This window comes from Sodiomyces alcalophilus (assembly GCF_042370955.1).
Source record: "Sodiomyces alcalophilus JCM 7366 unplaced genomic scaffold ACRALscaffold_6, whole genome shotgun sequence".
NCBI lineage: Eukaryota > Fungi > Ascomycota > Sordariomycetes > Glomerellales > Plectosphaerellaceae > Sodiomyces > Sodiomyces alcalophilus.
In genome coordinates, this window is record NW_027263537.1 from 1,706,853 (window position 1) to 1,731,590 (window position 24,738).

The window sequence follows — 24,738 nt, forward strand, 5'->3', positions numbered from 1 at the left end:
CCTATAATCCTGCCTTTGATATATCTGCCACCAGTGATCATAGCAGAAGCAGGGTAAATCCAAGGGCACACACTAGCCCTGCTAGAGAAGCTCTCACTGTTCCCGCTCTGCTCCGGTCCTGCTCCCTGGTCCCGTCGCCATCACCATCGCCGCCGCTGTCGCCATCGCCATCGCTGTCTGTGTCTCCCTTACTCTCATCATCGCTCAAGGGCAAGGGCGACGGCATCTCTGGGTCCTCCACGCGCATGTCACGGTCCTCTGCCGAAGCCTCTCCGAACTCACCTCCAAACGCGATGACTGGGAAAGGAACAAAGACGGGCTTCCCGACGGCATTTTGCGCATAAGACTCAAGTGTCTGGTTCGCCAAAGGATTGACAACGCCAACCATGCCCATGGAGCAGTGCGAATCCTGGGCGCAGTAGAAGAAGATGGGCTCCGTGTCATTGACGACGACACGGAAGACTCGCTCCTGTTTCGGTCGTCAGTAGGCCACTTCGTCCCGCTGGCCGATCCCTCGTGGAGGGAAACCCACCGGTTCTTCCGCTTCGACCGTCACGAATCCGGAGAAGAAACCCCCGTCGTTGACGGGTGCACAGGGCTGTGTGTACTCGCCCCTGACGACGCTGTGACTCCCTGGGTGGAAATGAAACTCCAAAGTGTCGCCCACATCGGCTTTGGTCGTATCTGGCGTGAACGATTCGGGTACGATGCCGACATCGATGCGTATGATTTCCGCGTAGGCTAGCGATGCCAATACGACGGCCACAAATAGGTGCAACAGCATGCTGTAATGTTGGTTTGATTCAGGAAATTGAGACGCACTGGACTCAGCGAACGGCTGCCATGTCGAGTCGGTTGCTTCAGTATTAAAGCATTCGGTATTCACTGACATTGCAGACGTCGACCTCGATGTATTTGCCTCGATCTATTTTCATCTTTCTTGCCTGCATGTCCTTTGATGCGGGCCGCTGATAATGGGCATCTCTTTGTTAGACCTCCCTGCAACCGTCACACTTGATCTAGCGTCGTGCTCAGGGTTGGCTGAAAGAAGGTGACGAGGGATTCTAAATCAAAGCTTCGGAATTGGCACCTGTGTTAATAATAGTACACGCTGCACTCCCAGCATCTCCCTGCCTTTACCCTTTCAGGACGGCACTGCCATATGTATGTAAGGGCGGCAGAAGATGGGGTTTCCAAGGTCAGTTGAGCCATATACTAGATGACCTTCGCAGGACGACAAGAACATGCCCAGGGGGATGTTTAGATGGGGTCTCTATGCCAAGTGTTACCACGGTAGGGTCTTTCATTTCACTGGGAAGCTTCTCGTTCGATACAGATCAAATGTCCGATACCAGTGAAACATGTGAGTTGATACAGTCAACCACTACTGAACATAGCATCTGTTCGAAATAAGCCACACTGTTCGTGACTGGTCTTGGGCTATTTAGATGGTGCAAGTCGTGAGATCGCCTCCTCACGGGATTATCACCTACATACATCATCAACATACATGATACCCAGAAGCAGAAAGGCCCAGAAAAGCACTCCTGCTATCTCACTACCACGCCATGATCTCACATAGTGTTGACAGTCTACGACTGTACTTGGCGTCCAAGACGGTCCGAGAACAACAGAAATACGACGCCAAGGAAGCCCAGGAATCAGATGAGAAGGAGAGAGAGTCGAGATTCAGGAGATGGCTATCACTGATTCAATACTGGTTGAAGCCGAGCGACTCTGAAGTCGCCGAGAGCTGCTTCGTCCCTTGCCCCAAGGTGACTTTCCTCATCGACAAACCAGACGAGATGCGCTGCCAGATCTGCAAGTGCACGCGGCTGCTCTTCCGGGACGAAGCAAACGGCCAAGAAGCGGACGGCTCTTGGAGGGACAGCGTCCCGGCCATGATGCCCTGCGGACACGTAGCGGGGGCGGCATGCTTGGATGTCTGGTTTGCGGATCACGATACCTGCCCCTTCTGCCGCCGACGTCTCGTGCATCGCAAGTGCGGGCACAAGGTGGCGACGCGATACGTCACGCATGAAAGCCTGTTCCTCATCCCGACAACCATACCCGAGGGCGGCACGATCCCAGATCTGTGCATCAAGTGCCAGCGGAGGGGACTGTTGCGCACTGTAAACGTCAGGTACCAGGCGTGCCGTCGAAGGTTTGTTAATGCGCGGGAGAGATTTCAGAAATCACCTGGCGAGGTAGAGCTGGCGGCACTGGTGGATAGGAAGTCGGAGCTTGAGAGACTCGTTTTCGAAGAGTACCATGTCCAAGTCATAAATGCATGGCTGAGGCACTGGTAAAGGATTAAGAAGAGGTAGGATCGAGACGAGGCCAACGGCATGGTGGAATTCCAGTGAGGGTTCATTCGCACGACGGCGAGCTGGCGCCACAATGAAAGGTATAGAAAGATTGTGAGATACTCGAGAAGCCTTGGTTGACACGAACTAACGGGCATCCTTTGAATGAAGAATGCATAGGCACTACCCTTTCATCTGAATCCGTTCGAAAGAAAAGTAGACGCGAGGGATGGGAGTCTATAGAACAAAGGACCACCGCCCACCAAGCCCTCAAGACCAGAATGACATGGTTGGAATGTGATCTTTGTTTAGCATATCCCATGGACAATGGAAAGCTTCTCATGTTACCGCTTTTGGGAGACTCGCAGGAGCTTCCGCGCAATAGACTCGGACAGATGAACTTGTACATAATAGTCGGTGGCCCGTCCCGGAGGGCTGGTGTCTTGACGATTCCCTAGAGACCACTACCCCTGGATAACACTGACAGACTATCTAGACAAGCCCGACAGCGGCATTTATTTGTAGGTACACCTTTCCCTGGCTCCCCAGTTTCAACGACTCGGCTGATTGAAGGTTCAAGACATCTAGCCGATACGACACTCGAAGACGAAGCAGCACCATGGAGGGCTACTATCCCAAGTGGTCCCACCCTATGGCGTCGAAGAGATACCATGACGAGATTGCCTTGGGTCAACCACCGAAAAAGAGGGTCAGGATGACCGAAGATCGGGCGAGAGGCGATGGACCACACGTCCATGAGAACAGGCACGCAATGCTGGCGAGGTGGGCGATGTTCCAGGAGCCAGATCGCACAGGGTATCATGACGGCCAACGGGAGGACTTGAGAAGGATGCTTGGCCTGCCGAGGCCGAGAAAACGGCTGTCGAGTATGAAAACGATATCATCGCGACATTTCGTTCCTCCCATCCGGGCTGCCATGGCCGCGGCCGGCGATGCCCTAGATGAAGATGAGTCCAATCCAACCTCTTTTTCGTCCAAGAAGCCCCTGACCCCCCACCCACAAGTTGGTCCAGAACCCTCGTCAAAGGCGAAAAAGAAGAAGAAGAAGAAAAAGAAGAAGGCAGCGCCCCTGGACCAGCTACCGTCCAAGCCAACGCCTCAGGATCCACCTCCCGAGACGGTGTCGCCGACAGACCAAGCACTGGCAGAACTGAGCCCGTTGTCTCCCGGAGCCATCGCATCGGGGCACGATTTCTTCTTCCCGGACATGCGGGTGATCGCCGTGCCGGAGCTGATCAATCTGGACGCCGTCATCAGCAACCCGCCGCCCAACACCGTCGGCGCCAAGGGGCAGAACATCATCGCCGCCATCGGCGACCTGCTCAGCCTTGCGGACGAGCTCGCGAACCACCCCCCGCTGGCGGAAGACTCGGGCCCTCGGCGCAACATCCTCCTCCGGATGCGCGACGTCTTTGACCGGACCGACATCGACGCCGTCGACGTGCCCAAGGCGAGGCGGAAGCTCGCGACCGCCCGCGCAAAGTGTGCCGAATACAAACAGTGGCACCCGCACGGCATGCGGCAGAACGGGAAGACGAACAGTACCATGGTCAGCATACTGTCCGAGGAGGTCATCCCCCGGCTGATCCAACGGGAGGCGAACGCCGGGGCGCTGAGGAGCACCCTATTCCAGGGCGATTACATGGGCAGTCTCTTCGTGTGGTGGCTGCGCCAGGTCGAATACCTGGTGTCGACGGAGCTGGAGTTTGCGCCGCGGGCCGAGGCGGAGCCACACCTCAGCAATGTTGTCGTGGCTTCGTCGCATTCAGATGTCGTTCAAGTCGCCATTGTGTAGTTGTTGGCCCGGCGTATACATGGTCAGGGACAGGGAGTTGTCTTGCTTGTCGGGAGCGGTTTGCGGTTTTCGTTGCATGTCATTTCGACATGAAGGTCTCGTGGCACCGTGGAATTGTCTGCTTTAGACCCTTGGATCATATAAGATTCGTTGTTTGTCCTGTCTTCTTCATCATGATATGCATGGCCCTCGTGTTTCCCGACGAGAGCCCCAGCCAACAACCTCCGTCCCCTGCGATGACAAGCGACAAGCCGCCCCAACTCCGATGCTGAGCCGTATCATCATCAAAGGCAAGCCCGAAAAAAAAAGAAAAAGGATGATGAAAATAGAATAAAAAGAAACAAGAGAAATGGGTGTATGAGACCATTGCCAATTCCATCCAAACAAACCCCCACCCAATGTGTTACAAAAAGTAGTCGGCCACAGGCTTCTTAGCAGGCATCCCCCGGGAATCTTGAGGGGCCGCCTGAAAGACGCGGTATCTCCGCGCAGGCCCGTGCCTTGGAACCGCGTCGCCCTCCTGCATGACGCCCTTGGCCGAGACGCCGGCGCTGCGCGTCACGTCGCCGTTGCTCCGCGCAAAGAGCCCCGTCCCGGAAGGTTCGTCGCAGAGCTCCAGCAGGGCGGCGACGTTGCCGCAGCGGTAGCAGTAGTTGGGCGCGGACCAGACGGTGACGATGGACGAGTCGAACATTTCCTTGAAGCCCTCCATGACGAGCTGGTGGGCGCGCGCGATGAGGGAGATGTCGTTGCAGTGGTTGAAGACCTTGACAATATCAGCTCCAAACAGGAACCCGGCGCCCCGCGGCGAGAGGCCCCAGCCGTCAATCTCGTCCGGGTCCGACCAGAGAAGGTCGCACATGGCGCCCTCGTGCGGCACTTCTTGCTTTCGGTCCAGCAGCCGGATCTTATCCACCGTGTCGATGAGCGGGCTCAGCCCTCCGTGCACGCACAGGACGGCGCCGGTGTGGTTTCCTATGCTGCCCCCGCTGCTCCCTGATGCGCCGCTTCCCGGGGGGCCCGTCCTGTCGCCCGTGTCGCCCGCACCGCTGCGCCCGCTCCTGGTGACGCTGGTGACCACGGGACTTGCACTCCCAGCGTCATGGCCCCTGGCGCCGTCGTTGTTATTGATGTTATTGTCGCTGTTGACGGCGTCTGGATGGGATTCGTCGTCGTCTGATTGCCTCTGGAATCGGCTCATGATGGAGCCCGTATGGTCGCACACTTCAATCTCGACGTCGTCCTGCACATTTTCGTGTTGGGGCCTGTCGCTGAGGGAGTTTGAGGCACCGAGGACGATGGCGCCGAGGGCGAGGTAGTCGAACACGTCGCAGCAATATCGCCAAACGTTGGCGGAGCCGTACTTGCGCATGCATTCGTCGTAGAAGCCGTAGACGGTGGTGATCTGGCGAGACTCGTGGTTGCCTCTGATAAGAGTCATGCGGTCGGGGTAGCGAACTTTGAGGCAGAGGAGGAGGAGGAAGGTTTCGAGGGAGTAAAAGCCACGGTCAACAAAGTCGCCTGGCGAGAGAGAGTCGAGCTCGGTCAGTCGGTCGGCCCCCATTCGGTCAATCACTGTAGCAGGAAAACGCACCCATGAAGAGATAATTTGTGTCTGGAACATCACCGCCGACCCGGAATAGCTCCATGAGATCGTGGAATTGGCCGTGGATGTCGCCGCATATCTTGTGAGCTACCGTTAGCCCCTGCTGCATGTCGAGCAAACCAACTACTCTCGCCTAGACCCATGAAACACCTCCATCCCCAACTGCGGCGTGAAGATGGTGTAGACATACCGTGACGGGTGCGGTAACTGTGACGACGTTTCCCTCTTCGATGAGCAGCTCGCGGGCTTTGTGGCAGAGCTGTCGGACCTCGGCTTCGGGGATCGGCCGACATGCGCGCAACTGCGCGATCGCTCTGTAGGAACGCGCGTCAGCACGGAGCAAGAAGAGAGAGCTTCGAGGCAGCCAAACCTGTCGAGATCATTCATGTTGGATGGGCTGTTTGTATGTTGCAGCGAACCGGAGGGCGCGTCGTCGCTTCGGTCAGTGGCACGCGGTGCACTGTTGGGTGTAGGAATCGCGGCTTTCTTGGACGGTCATGAGAGATCTGTCTATCCCATGCCGCCTCTCTCTATCTCATTCGGAAAAGTGTGGGGATGCGTTGGTGGACACTATGGCGCGCGTCGGTCGAGTTGGTTCTGTCGTGCGAAAATTGGATGCAGAGTTGGGTTGCCAGTCGCCAGCACTCGGTGGGGTTTTAGTGCATTATTATTGTACCTGTCAGTCCAGGAACGTGTTGACGTACCCCAGCAAGTCACTTTCTTATCGGAGATTGTGTGGCGCAAGATAAAGTGGCTTGACTGTGGCTGGTTCCCGGTACGTTAGGTACGAATACAGTCAGTCGCATTGGCATCAAGAAACCGAATTGCCGAGAATTTTAGCAGCTCGTAACTCACGTACGATCAATCCAGCTTTCCCACCGAGCTCGCCGCCCGACGTCCTAGGACTCTCCACTGCGTAGCCTCGCTCAATTGCACGAGCATGACACGGTCATAGGTAAGGATAATCAAAACGGACTCCAAAGACGATCAATTGACTGTTGTCCTACCAGCGCCGTCTCCCATCCCTGCCCCACGACGACGAACACACACGGCACGCAATCCATCATGCCGCCATACCTACACCCGAGGTCACGCATGACCTCATCCCTCTTCGCTACCACCGTCTTCGCCAGCTTCCTCGTCGTCGGCCTACCGCATATCCTCCCATGCCCCGCGCCGCGCGTCACATATGCCGACGGTGACGTGGTCGTCGGCGAGGACGGCCGCCGCAGGAGGCGGAGGAGGCGCGACAACCCCGAGATCAAGGACGGCATGGTGCAGTTCAACCAGATGGGCGACGACGAAGGCGAGGCCCAGCACATCACCGAGGGGAGCTCGCAGCGTGAATGCCCCGTGCCGAAACCGGGCGGGATACTGGGCGAATGGTTGGGTTTCCATGCGGATAAGGGAAAGCGCGAGAGCGAGGGCGAGGGCCAGCGGATCCAGAGACCAAGAGATGACAGGTAACCGGAGGCAGTCATCGAAGGGGTGAGGAACGTGGAAGAAACATATACCCGCTTTTTATGAACAAGAGTCCGTCTGAGAGCACCATGGGAACGAATTACCGCTTGGTCTCCATCTATTCCACTTCCAATGTACATGTACACGATCAAATATTCAGAGATGCAAGAGCACATAATGACCTACCTGAGCTTTACGAGGCATCCGAGGAGCTCCGCCGGCCATTGCCCATTCGATGACTGAAGCCCGAACACGAAAACCAAAGTTGAGCGACAAGTCAAGAACCAATCCAACCCATTGACCATGTTCCCTTGCACGCTCTTTTTCGGTTCGATGACCGGTTCAAATCAAGTCAAACTCTCGGATGCAGACCACCTTGCAGCTCATGTTATGCCAGAAGGTGAGACAGGAGAGTGGGAGAGTGGGAGTCTTTGACTCGAGCTGCATTGTCGTTGTTGCGGCATGGCTATCTGATGAACCAACATCGCGGGACCAAGACTTGGCCGAGACTTGGAACTCATAGGACCTTTGTATATCATCAACAACTAATTATATCCTTCTGCTTTATGACATTGGTACATCCAAAATATACAAGGGCCCATCTCCTATTAACTGAGCGACTAAAGACACTACCCGTGTTTCCCTGTCTGCCATATCTCCTCCTTTTCATTTATTTTCTTTCCTTCTTTCTTTCACTTGCATTTTAGGAGGCATGTCGATCATGCCACTTGACAACCCGGAAGCTGTTCAGTGTCCAGTCTGCTAACTATACCTAGCTGGGCTCTTTTCTTCTATCTCTATTACTGTCACGGCGTTTTGGTAGCGCAGGGTGAACAAGTCGACCTCGAAACAACACGCCAGTGCCTGGTCCTCACAGACAACACATTATCAGGCTCGTGCAGGGCCTCGGCCTAGGCCGGTTCGCCAACTCCGATAGCATCTTCAACCTGGGCCTGAACCAGAACATCCAGCGCTCGCCCAGCTGCAGCAGTTGGCGCAACTGCGGTCATGACATCTTGGTACTGTTTGCAGGATCTTGGCACCTTTGTCAAGCCTGCGACTCTTTCTACGGAGCTTCGAGTGTCAGAATCTAGACTTGGAGACTGGGCCGGGTCGGGACGGCAAGCGGGGGCCCCGGAGAGATACCCAAACCTATCCCCTAGTTGGGGTAGTTTTCAGTCAATCGTTCGGCCAAAGGTCAACTCTCGTCCAAACCAAGCGACTATTTCTTCGGTCGTGGCTCTGATGGCATGCCGCTCCGTCGAAGCTGAGACCAGAACCTCAACATGGCACTGGCGTTTCTTGGGATGATTTCAATGTCGTGAGAGGGGATCCAGACGTAGCCCCTTACGCACGTTACCGTGCCCGTTAGAGTGTGGCTTAACGGCGAGGAACTGATAGCATGTCGTTCCGTGAGCAGCTACTCGGTCTGAATAGTGTCGTCCGAGCACTATCGTCTGGAAGACATGCCGCATTCATTACTGCCCAATCAGCCAGATCTTCCGTCCAGGCTACGAGGTTCATGATGGATTTCCCGAGATCCCTTCAGGTTGAGGTTTCACAGGTGACACGGAAACGGTACCAGGATGAAGATGCAAGGCCGAGCAGGGGGGTTTGTGGGGCGGTTAGCTCGGCTCGCTGGAGGTGCTTGGGTACATACGTTGTCCGTGCATGGCCCATGCGTTGGGGTGTCAAACCTTATTTGACTCTTCGCAGAATTTTTATCCAATAATAGTTAAAGCCTAGTCTCATTCTCCACAACTAACCCCGCGCATGATCTCATCAGACGTTACGGCCAAGATGCTCCCAAAAATGCACCCTCGGGTACCAAAGCGTCCAGGTCTTCAGACTTCATCTGATCCCCATCTCTGGCTTCGTCTCACGTACTTTCGTCTCGTCTCGGACGCCCTTGCGTCATGTCATATTTTATGCCGCCTTTCGCTGGCTGGCCAGAGACTCCTTCATCGGATGGCTGACTTTCCGGTGAAGTTACGAATATGTACCTCTTGCATGCGTGCTTTCGTCATGTTGCCTGGACGACGTTGGAACCATCGGACACTATCGCGAGACTATCGCAGGACGATGCATTTGACGACACAGAACCAAACGACTCTTGGCTTGACTTTCTCTTATCTCGGACATGCCGAAGACGCGTGCTGGCATCTGCCCGATTGCATTGAAGCCAAGTGGTTGTCGTGCTCTGAGCCGCCGAGTTCATCGTCCCTATCCCATACAACAGCCTAGCGGGAGTCAGCCCAGCATATAATTACTTTGATTCAGGTCGGTTTCAGGAGATCTCTGTGTACCTAGGGTCCTGTGGTTTTTGGTCTTTGGTGTTCTGTTCCTTCTCTTCGCCGGGGGCCTGGCCTTCGTTTTCTCATAGAACACCGGCCTCGCCTTGACCTCCCTTCGGGCTAAGACCTTTCCGAGCCCTTTGCTTGGGCCTATACGTCGGAAACTTTACCTGATCGACTCTTGGCGGGGAAAGTGCCATATCTTGTCTACGTGCCAAGTGACGCCGGGCCCCTTTTTCTTTTTCGAGGTCCTTGGAGACGTGGGACGTCATCCCACCCCCGTCCTCGAATCCCCTTGGGAGGGTTTCCTCAAACCGGATGGCGCGTGGGTTCGTGATTTGCGACGCATCGGATCACCCAAGCGCCCTTTGTCGCGTCGCCAAGGTGATGGTTAGTGTACGGAAACTCTAGCTGCCGCCACCAGGACCGCGTTCCATCGTGCCTGGCCCTGCTGGATCGTGTGTATAAGATGACGGCTCCGTCCGACGGTTGTTGATATTTTCCATTCTACCTCATCCCAAAAGTAACCAGTCAGTTTGGCTAGCCAGAGTCTTGTCGTTTTCCGTTTTGTTTCTTCGTTTCTTCTTTTCTTTTTTATTCTTATTATTCACCCAGAGGTAGGAGATTGCCCCATATGCATCGATATTCATCATCCAGCTAACCGACTTCCACAGCTGTGCTCTTCGTTTCTTTCACTCCTTCAAGATACCCCTATAGAAGTTCAGAGCTGTGCTCCCTGTCGCGTTCATTACTATTCTTTTTCCCTTTTGATACCACCTCCCTCGACTACCACCATCCTTACATTATTCGCCTTTATCCACACCGAAAATGAAGTTCTTCACCGTCGTCCTTACGGGCCTCGCCGCCACCTTCGTCGCCGCCGCTCCGGCCGCCGTGGTTGAGGAGGCTCCCGTCACCGCTCTGACGACCCTCGAAGCGAGGAGCACCTTTGACCTCTCCCGGCTCAACGGTCTCCAGGGCTTCCAGAATGTCGACCTCAACTATCTCCTCCGTCTCAACCAGGTCAACCTCAACCTTTTCCACCAGCTCGGCCAGGGCCAGAACCTCAACCTCCTGGCATTCTCCCACCTCTTCAACGCCCAGTCGTTTGATGTCCGCTCCCTGCTACAGCTCCAGCAGCTCCACACCGTCCTCGCCTTCCACCAGCAGGGCCTCTTCAACAACCTCAACCTCGCCAACCTGCACCTCGGCGGCCTAAATCTCGGCCTCATCCAGAACGTCCATGGTATCGACCTGGGCCAGTTCATTGGCCGGGACGTCATTGGCCGCGTCCACGACATTGCCCACCAGCCGAGTATGCGTGTCATTTACCCTTTCTCTTCTTTATGATGGACGACTAGGCACTGACGTGTTTCCCTTGAAACAGCTCACTTTGTGGTGACTCCCAGGCAGTAAATCGTTAGAGAGCGCGGCGTTGCTTTTGTAGACCGGTCTTTTTTCTTCAGCTGGGATCGAGCGCTGGAGCTCTCCCAAGGCGGGAGATCGACCAGTGTCATACAGTCGGATATGGGGCGATACCCCTGGCGCAGAGCTGGCCTTGCAATCGACCCGGAGCACAGTGTCTCGTCGGTTCGGTGTTTTCAGATGAAAACGTCAGGGGTAGAGTTATTAGAGGAGGATGAAGGCAGTACGATAATGCGTGACCATATCAGCGGCAGCATCATACGCGTTATACATATAATGAATGAAACGATTTTCAAGGCAATACGTAATCACGAACCGCTTCATATGCCTCGACCGTGACTCCACTGCCACTATGGTGGCAGTGGACTCGATTCCTCTCGCTCTGCAAACAATGTCCTACGGATACAGTACGGTCCGGAGCATGGCTGTTTGATGTTTGATGTTTGTTATTGTTTTCGCATCGTATTGCACGGGCAGCAGCTTTTCACATACGTCAGTGATGACGTCGGTCCATTCTGATCCCGCGGCCTGCAGCCATGCGCTTCCCATGTATCATGCAGCTTCTGTTGAAGTTGACTGTGTCGAGGAGCTATGACCTCACAAGCCCTGCTTGTACGAGGGGACGGGACGGTTTGAACGAACGGGCTGTTGTCGTTGCTCGGTAACCAATACAACGGTCCTCGACGGCTTGAACCTAAAGAGAAATTGAAAAGGAACAAGAGAAGGGAAAGGGGGAAAAGGAAGAAACAAGGGAGGAAAGGAATTGACTCTGGTGTTAGACAAACCCTGAGTGGCCTTGGCTGTGCACTACCGACTGACAGCAGAGCATGCTTATTACCACCGTCTGAAACGACATCCGAACTGAATCCGACAACCTGTTTCCAAGACGTCCACGGTCATCTACTCTTTCCGTCCCCGTGGCGTGAGCGGTTATTGAACGCATTGTGGCGTCGATTCTGGACTTTCCATTCGCGATGGTCCCAAAAGGCGCAGGACCCCAGCGGGAATCATCTCCGGTACGGATTACTTGAATTTATATAGTACATGTCAGGTATTAAGCTTGCACGACTTGCAGACTTGCAACACGAAGCAGTTATGCTACATGGCACGGCGTTTGTGCCTACTTTGCACTTTGTACGTCGACTTGAGGTAATGAGGTCGGTCGGAAAGCCTGGGTGATCGTCCCGATGGTGCCCCCTTTGTCTTGGAGGTGTTCATTGACAGTCTAATTCTGGTTAGTGCAATGCTCGAGATCGTGTTCGCTGTGGGTCAAAGCTGGGGAATATAAGCACGTCGTTCGATTCTGATCTTGGCCACAGAAATGACACATTACCGAATACGGAGCAAGAATACGTTTACGTTGTACGCTGCGTAAGGCATGATTATGAATTACCAAGGTTCTGAGAAACGATTGTAAAACGGCTGAAGACCGTGGTCTCTTGTCGAGATGGTATCGTATGTCGAGGAAGATTGGCACTTGGATGATGATTCAAGCTGACTTGATGTTCGGTAGGACTGCATTCCGACGTTTCTACAACGTAGGTACTTCGATATACAATACTCACCCTGGATAGTCATGGAAAGTTGGTGGGTGGCTCTTAAATTGTCATCAAGAGACGAGACTATCATTCCTGTGGCTCATCTTTGTTGTTAGCTACCCCTGAATGCTGTTTGCGGTAGGATATGTTGATGTCAAAGATGTCAAGTCGCTCCCTAAAAAAAAAGAAAAAAAAAAAGCCAAGCTTACCCCTTAATGGGGATCCATGACCACACGACCCGACCCACATACTCCTTACTGTACGGAGTCGTTTCAGGGGGTAACTGACCACTAACCGTCAGTTGGCCACTCTTGGAGTACGAATCAGTACAACGTACCCAAGGTACTTCGTACAAGTAGGGCAAGGTACCTATAAATGGAAAAGTCCGTCTCGACATGGGCACAACAAGCGGAAAATAGGAAATACACGTAGACCGACCGTGCTGAGCAGCCCCCTATCCCCTATTACTTCGTACCTTGGCTACCTGACACATCCTGGTCCTAGTAACCCAAGCCCACTCACCAAGGCCAGGCCCACCTTTTGCTCGTCTCGGCGTCACTCTCACCTCTCACCGCCCACCACCGTGCAAAGTCAAGTCACCATCAGGCGGTTCGTTCGTTCGTTCGTTCGTCCGTTCGCTCTTTCGCTCGTCCGCATCCCCTTTCCTTTTTTGCTTTATATTTTTTTCTCCCTCCTTTCCCCGGGAAACCGTCCGTGTCCGGCGACTTTCTTGCGTCTCCCTCGTGTTTCCCTCGCCAACCAACCATCATCTCTGCTATATAACAGGAGTACCTAAAATTTAAAACCAAAGAAAAACATCTCCTTACCTTTTTCCCTCCCCCATCCTCCCTTTTTAACCTGCTCTCTCACGGTCTTTCGGTCTGGTCGCCTACATTTGTTCCGGCGGGGGAACGTACTACTACTATCTAGATAGTCGCGTGATATCTATCTTCTCTTAGAACTTGACCAACAAAGGCATCCCTTGGAACCGAGTTCTGTCTTTTTGCCTTTTTTTCTTCCTCTTCCCTGGTGTTCTCTGCGAACAAATATGAGAAGCACCTTTCCGTGCCACCTGAGATTAGGGATTGGAAGGGTTGATTAGACTGCTGCCACTCGTATGCCACTGCAACCGTAGTAGGCCGAACAGAGAGAAGAAGAAGAAACAAAACACGGGAAACGATTCAGCAATCATAAAAATGAGCAGAATGGCAACCAACTCGGTCGTCCCTGTCGAGGACGACGACCACGACGACCTCGACCTTTACTTTACGTACCGCCCATTATCCAATCTGCCCACCCCACCACCATCATCGCGCAATTCATCCGCAGACCAAAGCCCCCGTGTCGGACTGGATGATGGCGAGCCACTGGGCGACCAGTTTCTAGGTATGTTTCTGTCGTTCCGTCCTGCATCCCTTTAGATTCGCATCACGATTTCCCTCTTGGAGGCCTCTCCCAGCTGACCGTCTGTCCAGGTCCCTCCATCCACCTCGCCAATCTCGTCCCCACCTCGGCCTCCCTCATCACCCCGTCCGTCCCCCTCGTCCAGTCCCTCCTCGGCCGCATGGACCTGCCCCTCGAAGCCATCGCCCTGGCCGCCTGCATCCTCGACTCGCTCAACTCCAAGTTCGCCCTCGGCTGGCGCCTCCAGTGCCCCCTCATCCTGCCCCCCGACACCGCCCACGCCCCGAACAAGCGCCACTCCCTCGCGGGCCCGCTGCTCCAGCAGCGCCAGCTGCACATCGACTCGGTGCGGCCCGAGCTCATCATCCTCGCCGCCCTGGTCATCGCCACCAAGTTCACCGAGGACCGCCACGAGTCGACCCAGTACTACTGCGCCGCCTGGGGCGCCAACATGTGGTCCTGCGAACAGCTCAACGCCACCGAGCGGTGCATCTGCGAGAACCTCAACTGGCGCATCAAACCCCTGCTCGACGACGAGGACCTCATTACCGAGACGCTGGTCGATATGCAGATGGCCGCCCGGCAGTATCGCCCCGCCGCTGCCGCTGCCGCTGCCGACCTGCCGCCGGTTGTTCCCCGCGGCCGTTCCCTCCCGTCGGGACTGCAGGCCTTGGGACCCCGTCACAGCAAGAGCAAGAGCATGAGCGTCGGTACGGCCGTCATGGGCCTGGGCCTGCAGCTCACGCCTGTCGATACCCCGGATGCTGTTGAAGAGTGCCAAGAGCAGAGACCGTCGGACGACTACCTGACACTACCGAAGATGCCACCAAAGAGGGGTCTGTCTCCGGTGGGAGAGGAATTCGACCCACGGCAGAGTTAGTCGATGGGCCATTTCTTTTTAGGTGACGCAATCTGGCATGATTATAATGTTTCGCACAACCATCTCATTTTGCATTTCATTGCGCTCGGATGATTATAAGCACAAAGCACCCGTTTTATGGCCTGGCAGTGTTTCTTGTTGGTTAGCATCGCTTTGACGATGAAAAGATGGCATCTACATCACCAAATATCTTGTCGGTATATACGACAACGGACATTGGCTCGGAAAGAAAGAGCTGATAAGGATAACGCTGCGCAAAAGAGGAAGAACGGCGCTGTTTCCGGCTTGGACGTTTTGGCGTTGATTGTTTTGCAGGTACCGGGTACCTCATTGATTGTTCTGGCTTTCGTTTTTGTCACCAAGTACCTTAGTACCTCATACATAGCGCACATACCCCTTATCATTGGTCTTGATGGTCGTTTCTTTCTACCCAGGATATATTCTCTCTAATTTACTCGACTTTTATTTTACTCCTCTTCCACATCTCGCGTTGCCACGGAATTCATTCCTGTGGAGGTATTCTGAGTGGGGAGTCGATTCAGGATATAAAGAAACAAGTTCATGGGCTCAATCGGTCGAGCTTCCACTCATCATCTCCGTCCTCCCTCTCGTAGACGAAACGATCATGCAGTCGGTTTTCCCTGCCCTGCCAAAACTCAACCCTATCCGGGATGATGCGTAGCCCACCCCAGTGAGGTGGAACGGGGATACGGTCCTGGCCATCAAACTGCGCCTCGGCCTCACGAACCCACTCTTCCAGCTGTGCCCGGCCATCATCCTCCTTCTCCCCCCCTCCCTCCACCTGTCTCCCTCCCTCCCCGTTGGAGCTGCTACTCCCCCCTCGAGGCTCCAGCGCAACGCTCTGCCGACTCGCCCACGCGCCAACCCTACTCCCACGGACCCGCGTGTCAAAGTACACCTGGCTCTCCTCGGCGCCCAGCCGCTCCGTAGCCCCCTCGACGCGGACCTGCCTCTGCAGGCCCTCCCACCAAAAGACGAGCGCAGCGCGCGGGTTGGACGCCAGGTCGTCGGCCTTGCGGCTGGTGTCAAAGTTGGAGTAGACGACAAAGCGGCCCCCGGCATCGAGTTCCTTGAGGTAGACCATCCGCGCCGACACCCGGCCCGACGGGAGGTGCGCCGTGGCCAGCGTGCAGGTCTCCGGGTGCGCGACGAGCGGCGTCCCCGACGACGGCGCGGATGCACGCTGCGCCTCGGCGAACCAGGCGTGGAACTGCCGCGTCGGGGATGTCGGGTCGAGGTCGCTTCGGTGGAGAGGCCCGGCCGTGAACTGGGGTGCTTGCACGTTGGATTGCGGCCCGGCGGGGGCGACTAGAGTTGAAGTGTTAGCAGAGGAGAGTATAGAGTGGCTCTGAGAACTCCAAATTGATATCAGGAAAGTGACTCACATATGAGCTTGGAGGTGTCGTTGGGAGGATGAAGCGCCATTCTGACCAGGGTCCTCCCGAGGTTTAGTCTAGCGGTAGGGAGCATTCAAATGGGCCAAGCGTACGGGTCAACTTTTTTTGGTAGTCGAATTGTCAAGTTATGAAATCATCTCCGTCTTGCACGTACTCCGACAAGTCCGATGGAAGGAAAAAGAATTGGGCGACATCGGACATCTCGGGGTTGACTTTCTGGATGTGACCGATTGCATTTCGGTGAGACTTACAGCCTCAACTGGCTGAGTAAGCACAAACATCACATGCGAGCCTCGACTGGACATACAGGATATCACCAACTACAGACATCTTACCTGTGAAAATAAAACAAATTTCACCTCAAAACCATACATAGACGTACATATAAAGGGGAATACATGTATAAAACAACGCTGGGTATCTAATACTAACATCAAATGCCTATCCAACACAATCCACCAACATAATCAAGAACGCACATCTTGACTGTCACATCAAGACCCCTTTAAGTCAAAAGAAAGAATACTGACTCTGCCTGAGCTGATCTCTCTCTATGATGAATATAGACACCCCAAATGCCATAATATGCCGTTTAGCTTGCGGGTGTTATACGTTGCGCTATGCTACTTGAATTCGCATGCGACTCCCAAAGGGCAAACAAAAAACCGTCCAAGCAAACGCAACCATCTACAACTTTTCAGTTCATTTTTCCATAATCTCGCATTCCTCCCCACGTCGCCCATCAAATGCCCAAATAATCAATAAACGATCCCATCCTCAAGGCGCCATGACCAGTGCCAGTAGTGCCATCCGGCAATACAGACCGTACCGCATCTATCACCAACGTGTTAGCAAAACTCTCCATCGTGACTGAGGGCTTTGGAATGACCATACCTGTCGGAAATACGCCGCCCGAGGGTCCGTGTCCACCTCCTGCGCAATCTCGTCGTTCCGGGGCAGCGGGTGCAGGATGCACATGTCCTTCTTCGCCGCCCGGAGCGTCTTGTTGTCCACCCGGTACGAGTCCTTCACCCTCTCGTACTCCTCCACCGACGGGAACCTCTCCTTCTGCACCCGCGTGCAGTAGAGAACGTCGCTCTGCGCCAGGATCTCGTCCGTCAGCGTCTCCGATTCGCACACCAGCTGGCCCGACTCCCGCAGGAACCGCCGCACCTCCTCGGGCAGCGCGAGCGCCTTGGGCGACACGAGCTGCACCCGCACACCGTAGTCGCGGAGGAGGTAGATCAGCGAGTGCACCGGCCGGCCGTACAGCAGGTCGCCCAGGAACGTGATGGTCAGGTTCTGCACCGTGCCCAGCTCCTCGCGGATCGTGAAGAGGTCGAGGAACGCCTGCGTCGGGTGCTCCTTGCTGCCGTTGCCCCCGTTGATCACCGGGACCGAAGCGTGTCGCCTCGCCACGTCGACGCTGGTCTCGTCGGGGTGACGAAGAACCACCGCATCGCCGTAGCACCCCAGCGTACGCAGCGTGTCCTGCAGCGTCTCGCCCTTTTGGACAGACGAGTGCGACGTCGTGATCACCACCGTCCTGCCCCCGAGCCTCTGCATCGCAGCGTCGAACGAGGCAGACGTCCTCGTCGACGGTTCGTAGAACAGAGTGCAGAGCACCCGTCCGCGAAGGACAGACAGCACGCCCTCGCGCTGGACACCCCGCCGCATTTCCTGCGCCACCGTAAAGAGGTGATGCAGGTCGGCGCGCGTGTACTGCGTTACCGACAGCACGCTCTGATGCCTCCAGGACGAAGGCTGTGCGAGAAGATCGTGCAGCTGCGACCCGAGCGCTGGCTGCAACGGAATGGGCGACGCGGGCTCCTCGAATCCCAAAAACCCTTTGCTGCCGCCCTGAACAGCCACCAGCTCGCGCAGCTTCGCCGGCCGCGAGCCTCCCAGCATCGACATTCGACGGTCGTGAGGCGACGACGCCTCCAGCTGCTGAGAAATCGACGTCGACGCCGCCGCCGGCTTCATGACCGGGGACATGGGCGTCGTCGCGAATGCACCGTGGCTGGACATGTCAACCCCCATCGGCTGCTCCGGCTGCAATTCGCCATCGAGGCAGACCGTCTTGCCCTGGATCATCACCCTCTGCACCGATCCGCGCATCGTCTTGCCGGCGAAGGGAGTCCAGCCAGCCGCCTCGGACACCTTGTACGACCGATCAATCTCGACCTGAACCGCAGACCCAACCTGCTCGTGCAATTCGAAAATCTCCTTGGGATTGTCGTACAGCCGCGCTTGGATGTCGCCAATAGTGAGGCGACCCTCCGTCACCGAAGTCAGAAGCAGCGGCAGCGCATCGGCAATGCCGACGGCCGCGTTCGCCGTCTTGCCCAACGAGCTGGCCAGTTGATACGGCAGGCTACCGACGGAGAACACGTCGATGTTGGCGAGGTTGTCCCAGAGAGCCTCCTGGTCCTCCGCCGTGGGAAGCAAGCAGCAGCCGGGGTAGTCCTTCTGAGAGAGGTACAGGGAGTAGATGGACACGTCGCACGTCACCTTCAGGCCCTTGGCCTTGCTGAGCGCAATCAACTTGATGTCGTCCTTGGTAGAGACCGACGTGACGTGGATGCGGCGGTTGTGGAGGCTGGCGAGAAGCAGGAGAGACGCCAGGTCCGTGAGTTTGGCATCTGTGACAATGGGCTTGTGTGTCGGCCACTTGTCGAAATGCGCCGTCACCGCCGCGACCTTGTTGATGTTGCCCGAGAGGTGGTTGAACGGGATGAAGAGCGACCCAACCTCACCCACCACCTGGCTGATCTGGTCGGCGTTGTCCGAGGTCGCCGAGACAGAAAAGTTGTAGTCGCAGTAGCCAACACCCTTGGCGTTCTGCTGGGCCACCTTCAGAGTAAGCGCGTCCGTCACAGAGCCCTCGACGCCCACGGGCATGATGCGGATCATGGTGAAGCCGGCCAGCAGCGACGCCTCGGTCACCGTCTTCATATCCTTGGTGCCGGCCGATGCGATGCCCGGAACAAATGCGGCCACGTTGATCAAGCCTGGCAGGCAGGCGGTGACATGGCTGGTCTGGAAATCACGGCTTCCCACGTCAAGGTCAAAGTGGCGAGCGAGAGCTTCGACGAGGAGCTTGGCGTTCTTGACGTTGGTCACCAGCGGGATCTGGTAGTCGACCGCCATGCGTCTGGTTTGATATCCCTTGCTCACGTAGTTGGCTGGACGGCGGTACTTGTTGTTGGACGGCAGGTTAATGTAAAGATCGATGGTGTTCTTGGACAGGTGGTGCGTCAGCGAGAACTCGGACCGCTGGTCTCCCTGCTCGCTTTGCAGGACTTCCAGATACTGGACCGGAATGTTATGCTCCTGCAAAAAGTCGGCCGTGCCGGCCGTCGCGAATAGCTTGTAGCCCAACTTTTGCAGTTTCTCCACCGAAGGCAGCATCTCCTTCTTGTCCTTGTAGGAGCCGATGGAGAGTAGGATGTTGGCCTTGGGAATCTTGAAGCCGGACGACAGCAATGCCTTGAGATACGCTTCGTACTTGTCGGCACCAAAGCACGCGACCTCACCCGTCGACGCCATTTCGACACCGAGGACGGGGTCGGCCCCCGAGAGACGGGAGAAGCTGAACTGGGGGACCTTGACGCCAACGCAGTCGGGCGGGAGAGTGGTGGGAGGGTACTCGACGAAAGGAGATCCCATGATCGCCTTGGTCGCCATCTCGATGAGATCCACGCCCATAACCTTCGAGACGAAGGGAGTAGAACGAGATGCTCGGACGTTGCACTCGATGACCTTGATGTCGTTATCCTTGGCGATGAACTGAATGTTGAAAGGACCGGTCACGTTGAGCGCGGCAGCAATCTTGCGAGTGGCCTCCTCGATCCTCTCGATGGTCTGTTGCTCCAGATCCTGCGGCGGGGCGATGAGCGTCGCATCACCCGAGTGCACACCGGCATTCTCGACGTGCTCGGAAATAAAGTGTCCCACGACCACGCCGTCCTTCGCGACGGCGTCCATTTCGATTTCCTTGGCGTTTTCGATGTACTTGGTGATGACGACGGGGTACTCTCGCGACACGGCGACGGCCTGCTGGAGGTAGCTCTCAAGATCACGCTCCGAATAGACAGTGTTCATGGCCGCGCCGGAGAGGACATAAGACGGCCGGACAAGGACGGGGTACGAGATGTCGTTGCAGAACTTCTTGGCATCTTCGAGACTGCTGTTCTCCTTCCACGCCGGCTGGTCGACCCCGATCGTGTCCAACATGCGCGAAAACTTGTACCGATTTTCCGCGGTATCAATCATCTCGGGAGACGTGCCAAGCACCTTGACCCCGGAACGGAACAGAGGGAGGGCGATGTTGTTGGGAGTCTGACCACCCATGGCACCCAAAACGCCGCTGGCACCCTCCAAGGCGTAGATATCGGACACGGTCTCGAGGTTGATGTTCTCAAAGTAAAGTCTATCGGCCTCGTCGTAGTCGGTGCTCACGGTTTCAGGGTTATAGTTGACCATGATGGTCTTGTGGCCGGTTTGTCGAAGGGTGCGGATGGCACGGACAGAGCACCAGTCGAATTCAACGGACGAGCCAATACGGTACACGCCCGAGCCCAAGACCATCACGCCATGGTCATCAAACGTGATGTCGCTCTCGGAGGCGTTGTACGTCAGGTATAGGTAGTTGGTAACCGCAGGGAACTCGGCGGCGACCGTATCGATCTGCTTCACGAACGGCATGATCCCGAACTCTTCCCTCATCTTGCGGATGCCCATCTCGTTGGTGCTCCAGAAATCGGCAAGCTGCATATCCGAGTAACCAAGCCTCTTCGCCTGGAGGAGAAGGTCCGGACGCTGCGAGATTTGCTCGGTATTGTAGTTCACCATGGACTTGGCAAAGTTGGTGAGCCCCATCAGCTTGTTGAGGAACCATTTGTCAATCTTGGTCAGTTCCCAGATCTTATCCACGGTGTAGCCGGAGTGCATGGCGTTGGCGATGGCGAACAGTCTCTGGTCGGACGGGGTCTGGAGTTCGTCGTCGATCGACATGAGAGCCGGGGTCTTGCCGAAGCCGAGATTGTGGAAGTCGATGGACCGAATAGCCTTTTGGATGGCCTCTTCGAAGGTTCGACCAATACTCATTACTTCGCCAACACTCTTCATGGACGAGCCCAGCTGGGTGGAGACTCGGGTGAACTTCTTGAGGTCCCAGCGGGGCATCTTGACAACCACGTAATCGAGGGAAGGCTCGAAGCAGGCGCAAGTGACCTCGGTGACGGTGTTGGCGATATCCTTGAGAGGAATTCCCAGACCCAGCTTAGCAGCAATAAAGGCGAGCGGATATCCGGTTGCCTTCGAGGCAAGGGCTGACGATCGGGACAAGCGCGCGTTCACTTCGATGATGCAGTACTCCCTGGAGAAGGGGTTCAGGGCATATTGGATGTTGCACTCGCCCACAACGCCCAAGTGTCGAATAACATTGACGGCGGTGGTTCGAAGCATGTTGTAATCCTCGTCGGACAGAGTCTGCGAAGGCGCGACGACGATCGAGTCGCCGGTATGAATACCCAAGGGATCGAAGTTCTCCATATTGCAGACCGTGATGCAGTTATCTTGGGCGTCCCGGACGACTTCATATTCGATTTCCTTCCAGCCCTTCATACTGCGCTCAATCAGGACCTGGGGGCTGGCTGCGAAGGCCTTGTTGCAGAGGTCGAGAAGCTCGGCCTCGTTGTTCGCGAATCCACTGCCGAGGCCACCGAGGGCATACGCAGCTCGGACGATAACGGGGAAGCCGATGCCCTTGACGACAGACATGGCCTCATCCACGGTACTCGCGGACGCCGACTTGGCGCACTTCTCTCCGATGGAGTCCATGCTGCGAGCGAAGAGCTCGCGGTCCTCGGTGGTGATGATGGTCTCGATGGGAGTACCGAGGACCTTGACGCCGAGCTCCTCAAACTCATCCTTCAGCTGGATGCCGACTTGCAGGGCAGTCTGTCCACCAAAGGTGACGTAGATGGCATCAGGCCGCTCGTACAAGATGACCTTGCGCACAAAGTCGGCATTGACGGGGAGGAAGTAGACCTTGTCGGCAAGACCCTTGGACGTCTGAATGGTGGCAATGTTGGGGTTGATCAAGACGGTATAGATGCCCTCTTCCTTGAGGGCCTTGATGGCCTGGCTGCCGGAGTAATCGAACTCTCCAGCTTGACCGATACTGAGGCCACCACTGCCCAGCACAAGGACTTTTCGGACAGACACGCGGGGGTGGAGGCGATTGTTCTCCTCGACGGTGCCACCGGGGAAGGAGACGGGGCGGTCGAGCGCCGCTGGGTCCGAAGCACAGTCGGACATGGTTTGGATGAAGACGTCAAAGATGTACTCGGTGTCGCGCGGACCCGGTGCGCTCTCGGGATGGAACTGGACGCTGAAGAAGGGCTTCGAGCTGTGCATGATACCCTCGTTGCTGCCGTCGTTGGCGTTGACGAAGAGTTCCTGCCAGCCTTCCTGGAGAGTGGCAGCGTCCACGGCGAAGCCATGGTTCTGAGACGTGATGTGACACTTTCCAGAGACCATGCTCGTGCAGGGGATGTTCTCGCCGCGATTGCCAAACTTCATCTTCTTGGTCCGGGCACCGGAAGCGCGGGCCAGGAGCTGGTGACCCAGACAGATGCCGAAGATGGGAACCTTGTTCTTCTCCATAAGGGCAGCGATGTGCTTGGTGGTGACGTCCAGCACGGCGGGATCGCCGGGGCCGTTGGACACAAAGAGACCATCATATTCTTCGTCAATAGCATTTACAATGTCATAATCCCATGGGCATACGAGGACTTCAACACCGCGCTTCAGGAAGCACCTGAGCTGGCTGTACTTCATGCCGACGTCCAGACAGAGGACTCGAATCGTTCGGCCGGACGGGTGCTTCTTTAGCGCAACGCTCGGTGGAGGCTTGTAGAGCTTGAGAGCCTTGGAGGATACTAAAGAGGAACAATGAGTACGAAAGTTATTCGCCGGAGGACGTGAGCCCGCGGGAACTCACCCTCTGCTACGAGGTTCTTCTGGTTCGGGTCGAACCAATCTACTGTTTCGAATTCTGGGACCTGGGCGTGGGGTTTGACGCCGTCTACTTCGCCATCGGGCTGGGACGACTTGTTGGTCTGGAGGCGCAGGCGGCCGAGCATGCTGCCCTCCATCCGAATACGCTTGGTCAGGGCTCGCGTGTCGACGCCATAGATGGCCGGGATGTCCTGTTCCTTGAGCCAGGTGCCGAGAGAGGACTCGGCAAGGAAGTGGGAGTAGTCCTCGCCCGAGTAGGTGGCGGCAACGAGGCCAGCCACCTGGATCTGGGACGACTCGAAATAGGCGGGGAGGTCGCCAAGGAGCTCGTCCATGGTCTCGCGCGAGGGGACGCCGTAGTTGCCGACAAGGGGGAAGGTGATGACCATGATCAGGCCGCGGTAGGAGGGGTCTGTGAGCGACTCTGGGTATCCCACCATGCCGGTCTGGAAGACCAGTTCGCCAGCGATGCTCTTGGGGGCACCAAAGCTGTACCCTTGGTAGACGGAGCCGTCGGGAAGCTCGAGGCACATGAGAGGCTCGTCATCGCTCTTACCGCCGCCGTTGACGTCGGCGAGGCGTGACGAGGCGGGAGGGTAGATTTTGCCCGCCATGGTGGTCGGCTAGCCGGTGTGAAAGTCGGAAGTCGATCCAAGGGATATAATGGCAGACAGAATGACGAGCTAGAAGATTGAGAAGAAAAGAGGGGAGACCTCGACAAGGGTTGTCTCGGTAGTGTATTAGATCCTGAACTTCCCAGGGATCATCTGCGGGCAGAGATCGGGGGAAGACAGCGGCAAGGGTTCAGACGCTCATTGTGAAGAAGGAGGAGGAAAAGAAGGAGGAAGGAAGAGAGGAAAGGAGGGGTCAAAAACGAGGTCATTCAAAAACTTTTTTTATTTTTTTACTCCTCGTTTTTTTTTTTTTTTTTTCTCTTTCCCCCAGTGGCCGCCTTTGCGGCTTCGCCTGGCCCCTCCGTTAGCGGCAGTTGTTAGCGTGTTGTACCTTGGGGATTGGCCAATTCCAGGTCCACTGAGTCGTCGCGTTCGGTGGTTCGTGAAGTCTTTGTGATCATTGATTATGATTGGACGAGAGCTCTGACAGGCGACCAATCGGGACGGCCACACCTTTTTTCGTGGGGCATATACCAAGATGTACCTTCCATAAGCGATAGGTACAACCTGCGCTGTACGTATTCGTACCTATGATGTAGATACATCACTTGGCATTTTGCATTCAGACGGAGTACGTCCACAAGTAGGCTTTTTGTCTGGGACCACTTGAGAAGAATGGTTCCGAGTCTAGAGAGTGGCAAAGAAGTACTTTGGAATAGCTGAATGTGTTACGGACACCTTGCGTCGTCTGAGGAACAAGTCCCCAAATGCAGCAGACTGTACGAGCACGGTCGCCTCGGTGTACCGTACCATGGGTGCCTCGAATCATGAGTGCCTCGAATTTCCCGAGGGGTACAAATGTCTCGGTGGCATGGAGTCAACGAAAAGGCTCCGTGTCAGTATTCGTATGTACGTACCTAGATATCATGAGCCCTTAAAAGCACCAC

At 55.8% G+C, this 24,738-nt stretch overlaps 10 protein-coding genes across 10 annotated transcripts in view; 4 read left to right on the plus strand and 6 right to left on the minus strand.

Annotated features, from left to right (window-relative positions):
* ACRALDRAFT_2125325 (uncharacterized protein) overlaps nt 1–763 on the minus strand; it is an 821-nt gene extending 58 nt beyond the window's left edge. The window contains exons 1-2 of the mRNA XM_071023902.1: nt 533–763; nt 1–466 (exon numbers count right to left, since the gene is read on the minus strand). The exon at nt 1–466 is cut by the window's left edge and continues 58 nt beyond it. Coding sequence (XP_070873492.1) covers nt 38–394 — 357 coding nt within the window. The 5' untranslated portion in view covers nt 395–466; nt 533–763 and the 3' untranslated portion in view covers nt 1–37. The remainder of the gene's footprint in view (nt 467–532) is intronic.
* ACRALDRAFT_1063296 (uncharacterized protein) overlaps nt 1–1,519 on the minus strand; it is a 1,577-nt gene extending 58 nt beyond the window's left edge. The window contains exon 1 of the mRNA XM_071016770.1: nt 1–1,519. This exon is cut by the window's left edge and continues 58 nt beyond it. Coding sequence (XP_070873491.1) covers nt 482–784 — 303 coding nt within the window. The 5' untranslated portion in view covers nt 785–1,519 and the 3' untranslated portion in view covers nt 1–481.
* Nucleotides 1,520–3,468: 1,949 nt separating this feature from the next.
* Nucleotides 3,469–4,124, plus strand: ACRALDRAFT_1063297 (uncharacterized protein; the record flags this gene model as incomplete). Its single annotated transcript, XM_071016771.1, has 1 exon — nt 3,469–4,124. The coding sequence occupies exon 1, from the start codon at nt 3,535–3,537 to the stop codon at nt 4,120–4,122; it is 588 nt and encodes a 195-aa protein (XP_070873493.1). The 5' UTR covers nt 3,469–3,534.
* Nucleotides 4,125–4,225: 101 nt separating this feature from the next.
* On the minus strand, nt 4,226–6,354 carry ACRALDRAFT_1076166 (uncharacterized protein). Its single transcript, XM_071018478.1, has 4 exons — nt 6,099–6,354; nt 5,919–6,042; nt 5,717–5,807; nt 4,226–5,643 (listed from the first exon to the last, which is right to left on the minus strand). Exons 1-4 carry the CDS (start codon nt 6,113–6,115, stop codon nt 4,526–4,528), a joined length of 1,350 nt encoding a protein of 449 aa, XP_070873494.1. The 5' UTR covers nt 6,116–6,354; the 3' UTR covers nt 4,226–4,525.
* Nucleotides 6,355–6,550: 196 nt separating this feature from the next.
* On the plus strand, nt 6,551–7,607 carry ACRALDRAFT_1081491 (uncharacterized protein). Its single transcript, XM_071019176.1, has 2 exons — nt 6,551–6,683; nt 6,739–7,607. Exon 2 carries the CDS (start codon nt 6,794–6,796, stop codon nt 7,193–7,195), a length of 402 nt encoding a protein of 133 aa, XP_070873495.1. The 5' UTR covers nt 6,551–6,683; nt 6,739–6,793; the 3' UTR covers nt 7,196–7,607.
* ACRALDRAFT_209843 (uncharacterized protein) lies at nt 7,532–7,791 on the minus strand (the record flags this gene model as incomplete). Its single annotated transcript, XM_071022882.1, has 2 exons — nt 7,532–7,715; nt 7,769–7,791. The coding sequence occupies 2 exons, from the start codon at nt 7,789–7,791 to the stop codon at nt 7,532–7,534; spliced, it is 207 nt and encodes a 68-aa protein (XP_070873496.1).
* A 1,853-nt stretch (nt 7,792–9,644) lies between these two features.
* ACRALDRAFT_1076168 (uncharacterized protein) lies at nt 9,645–11,202 on the plus strand. Its single transcript, XM_071018479.1, has 3 exons — nt 9,645–10,100; nt 10,158–10,798; nt 10,871–11,202. Exons 2-3 carry the CDS (start codon nt 10,312–10,314, stop codon nt 10,897–10,899), a joined length of 516 nt encoding a protein of 171 aa, XP_070873497.1. The 5' UTR covers nt 9,645–10,100; nt 10,158–10,311; the 3' UTR covers nt 10,900–11,202.
* A 2,449-nt stretch (nt 11,203–13,651) lies between these two features.
* ACRALDRAFT_2090898 (uncharacterized protein) lies at nt 13,652–14,436 on the plus strand (the record flags this gene model as incomplete). The annotated part of the gene is made up of 2 exons (XM_071022574.1): nt 13,652–13,832; nt 13,922–14,436. Coding segments are annotated over 2 exons (696 nt in total), but the record flags the coding sequence as incomplete, so codon positions are not given.
* Nucleotides 14,437–15,289: 853 nt separating this feature from the next.
* ACRALDRAFT_1070249 (uncharacterized protein) lies at nt 15,290–16,176 on the minus strand (the record flags this gene model as incomplete). The annotated part of the gene is made up of 2 exons (XM_071017748.1): nt 15,290–16,059; nt 16,137–16,176. The coding sequence occupies 2 exons, from the start codon at nt 16,174–16,176 to the stop codon at nt 15,290–15,292; spliced, it is 810 nt and encodes a 269-aa protein (XP_070873499.1).
* A 343-nt stretch (nt 16,177–16,519) lies between these two features.
* On the minus strand, nt 16,520–23,957 carry ACRALDRAFT_1049894 (uncharacterized protein). The gene is made up of 3 exons (XM_071015619.1): nt 23,161–23,957; nt 17,043–23,098; nt 16,520–16,982 (listed from the first exon to the last, which is right to left on the minus strand). Exons 1-3 carry the CDS (start codon nt 23,789–23,791, stop codon nt 16,926–16,928), a joined length of 6,744 nt encoding a protein of 2,247 aa, XP_070873500.1. The 5' UTR covers nt 23,792–23,957; the 3' UTR covers nt 16,520–16,925.
* Nucleotides 23,958–24,738: the final 781 nt, after the last annotated feature.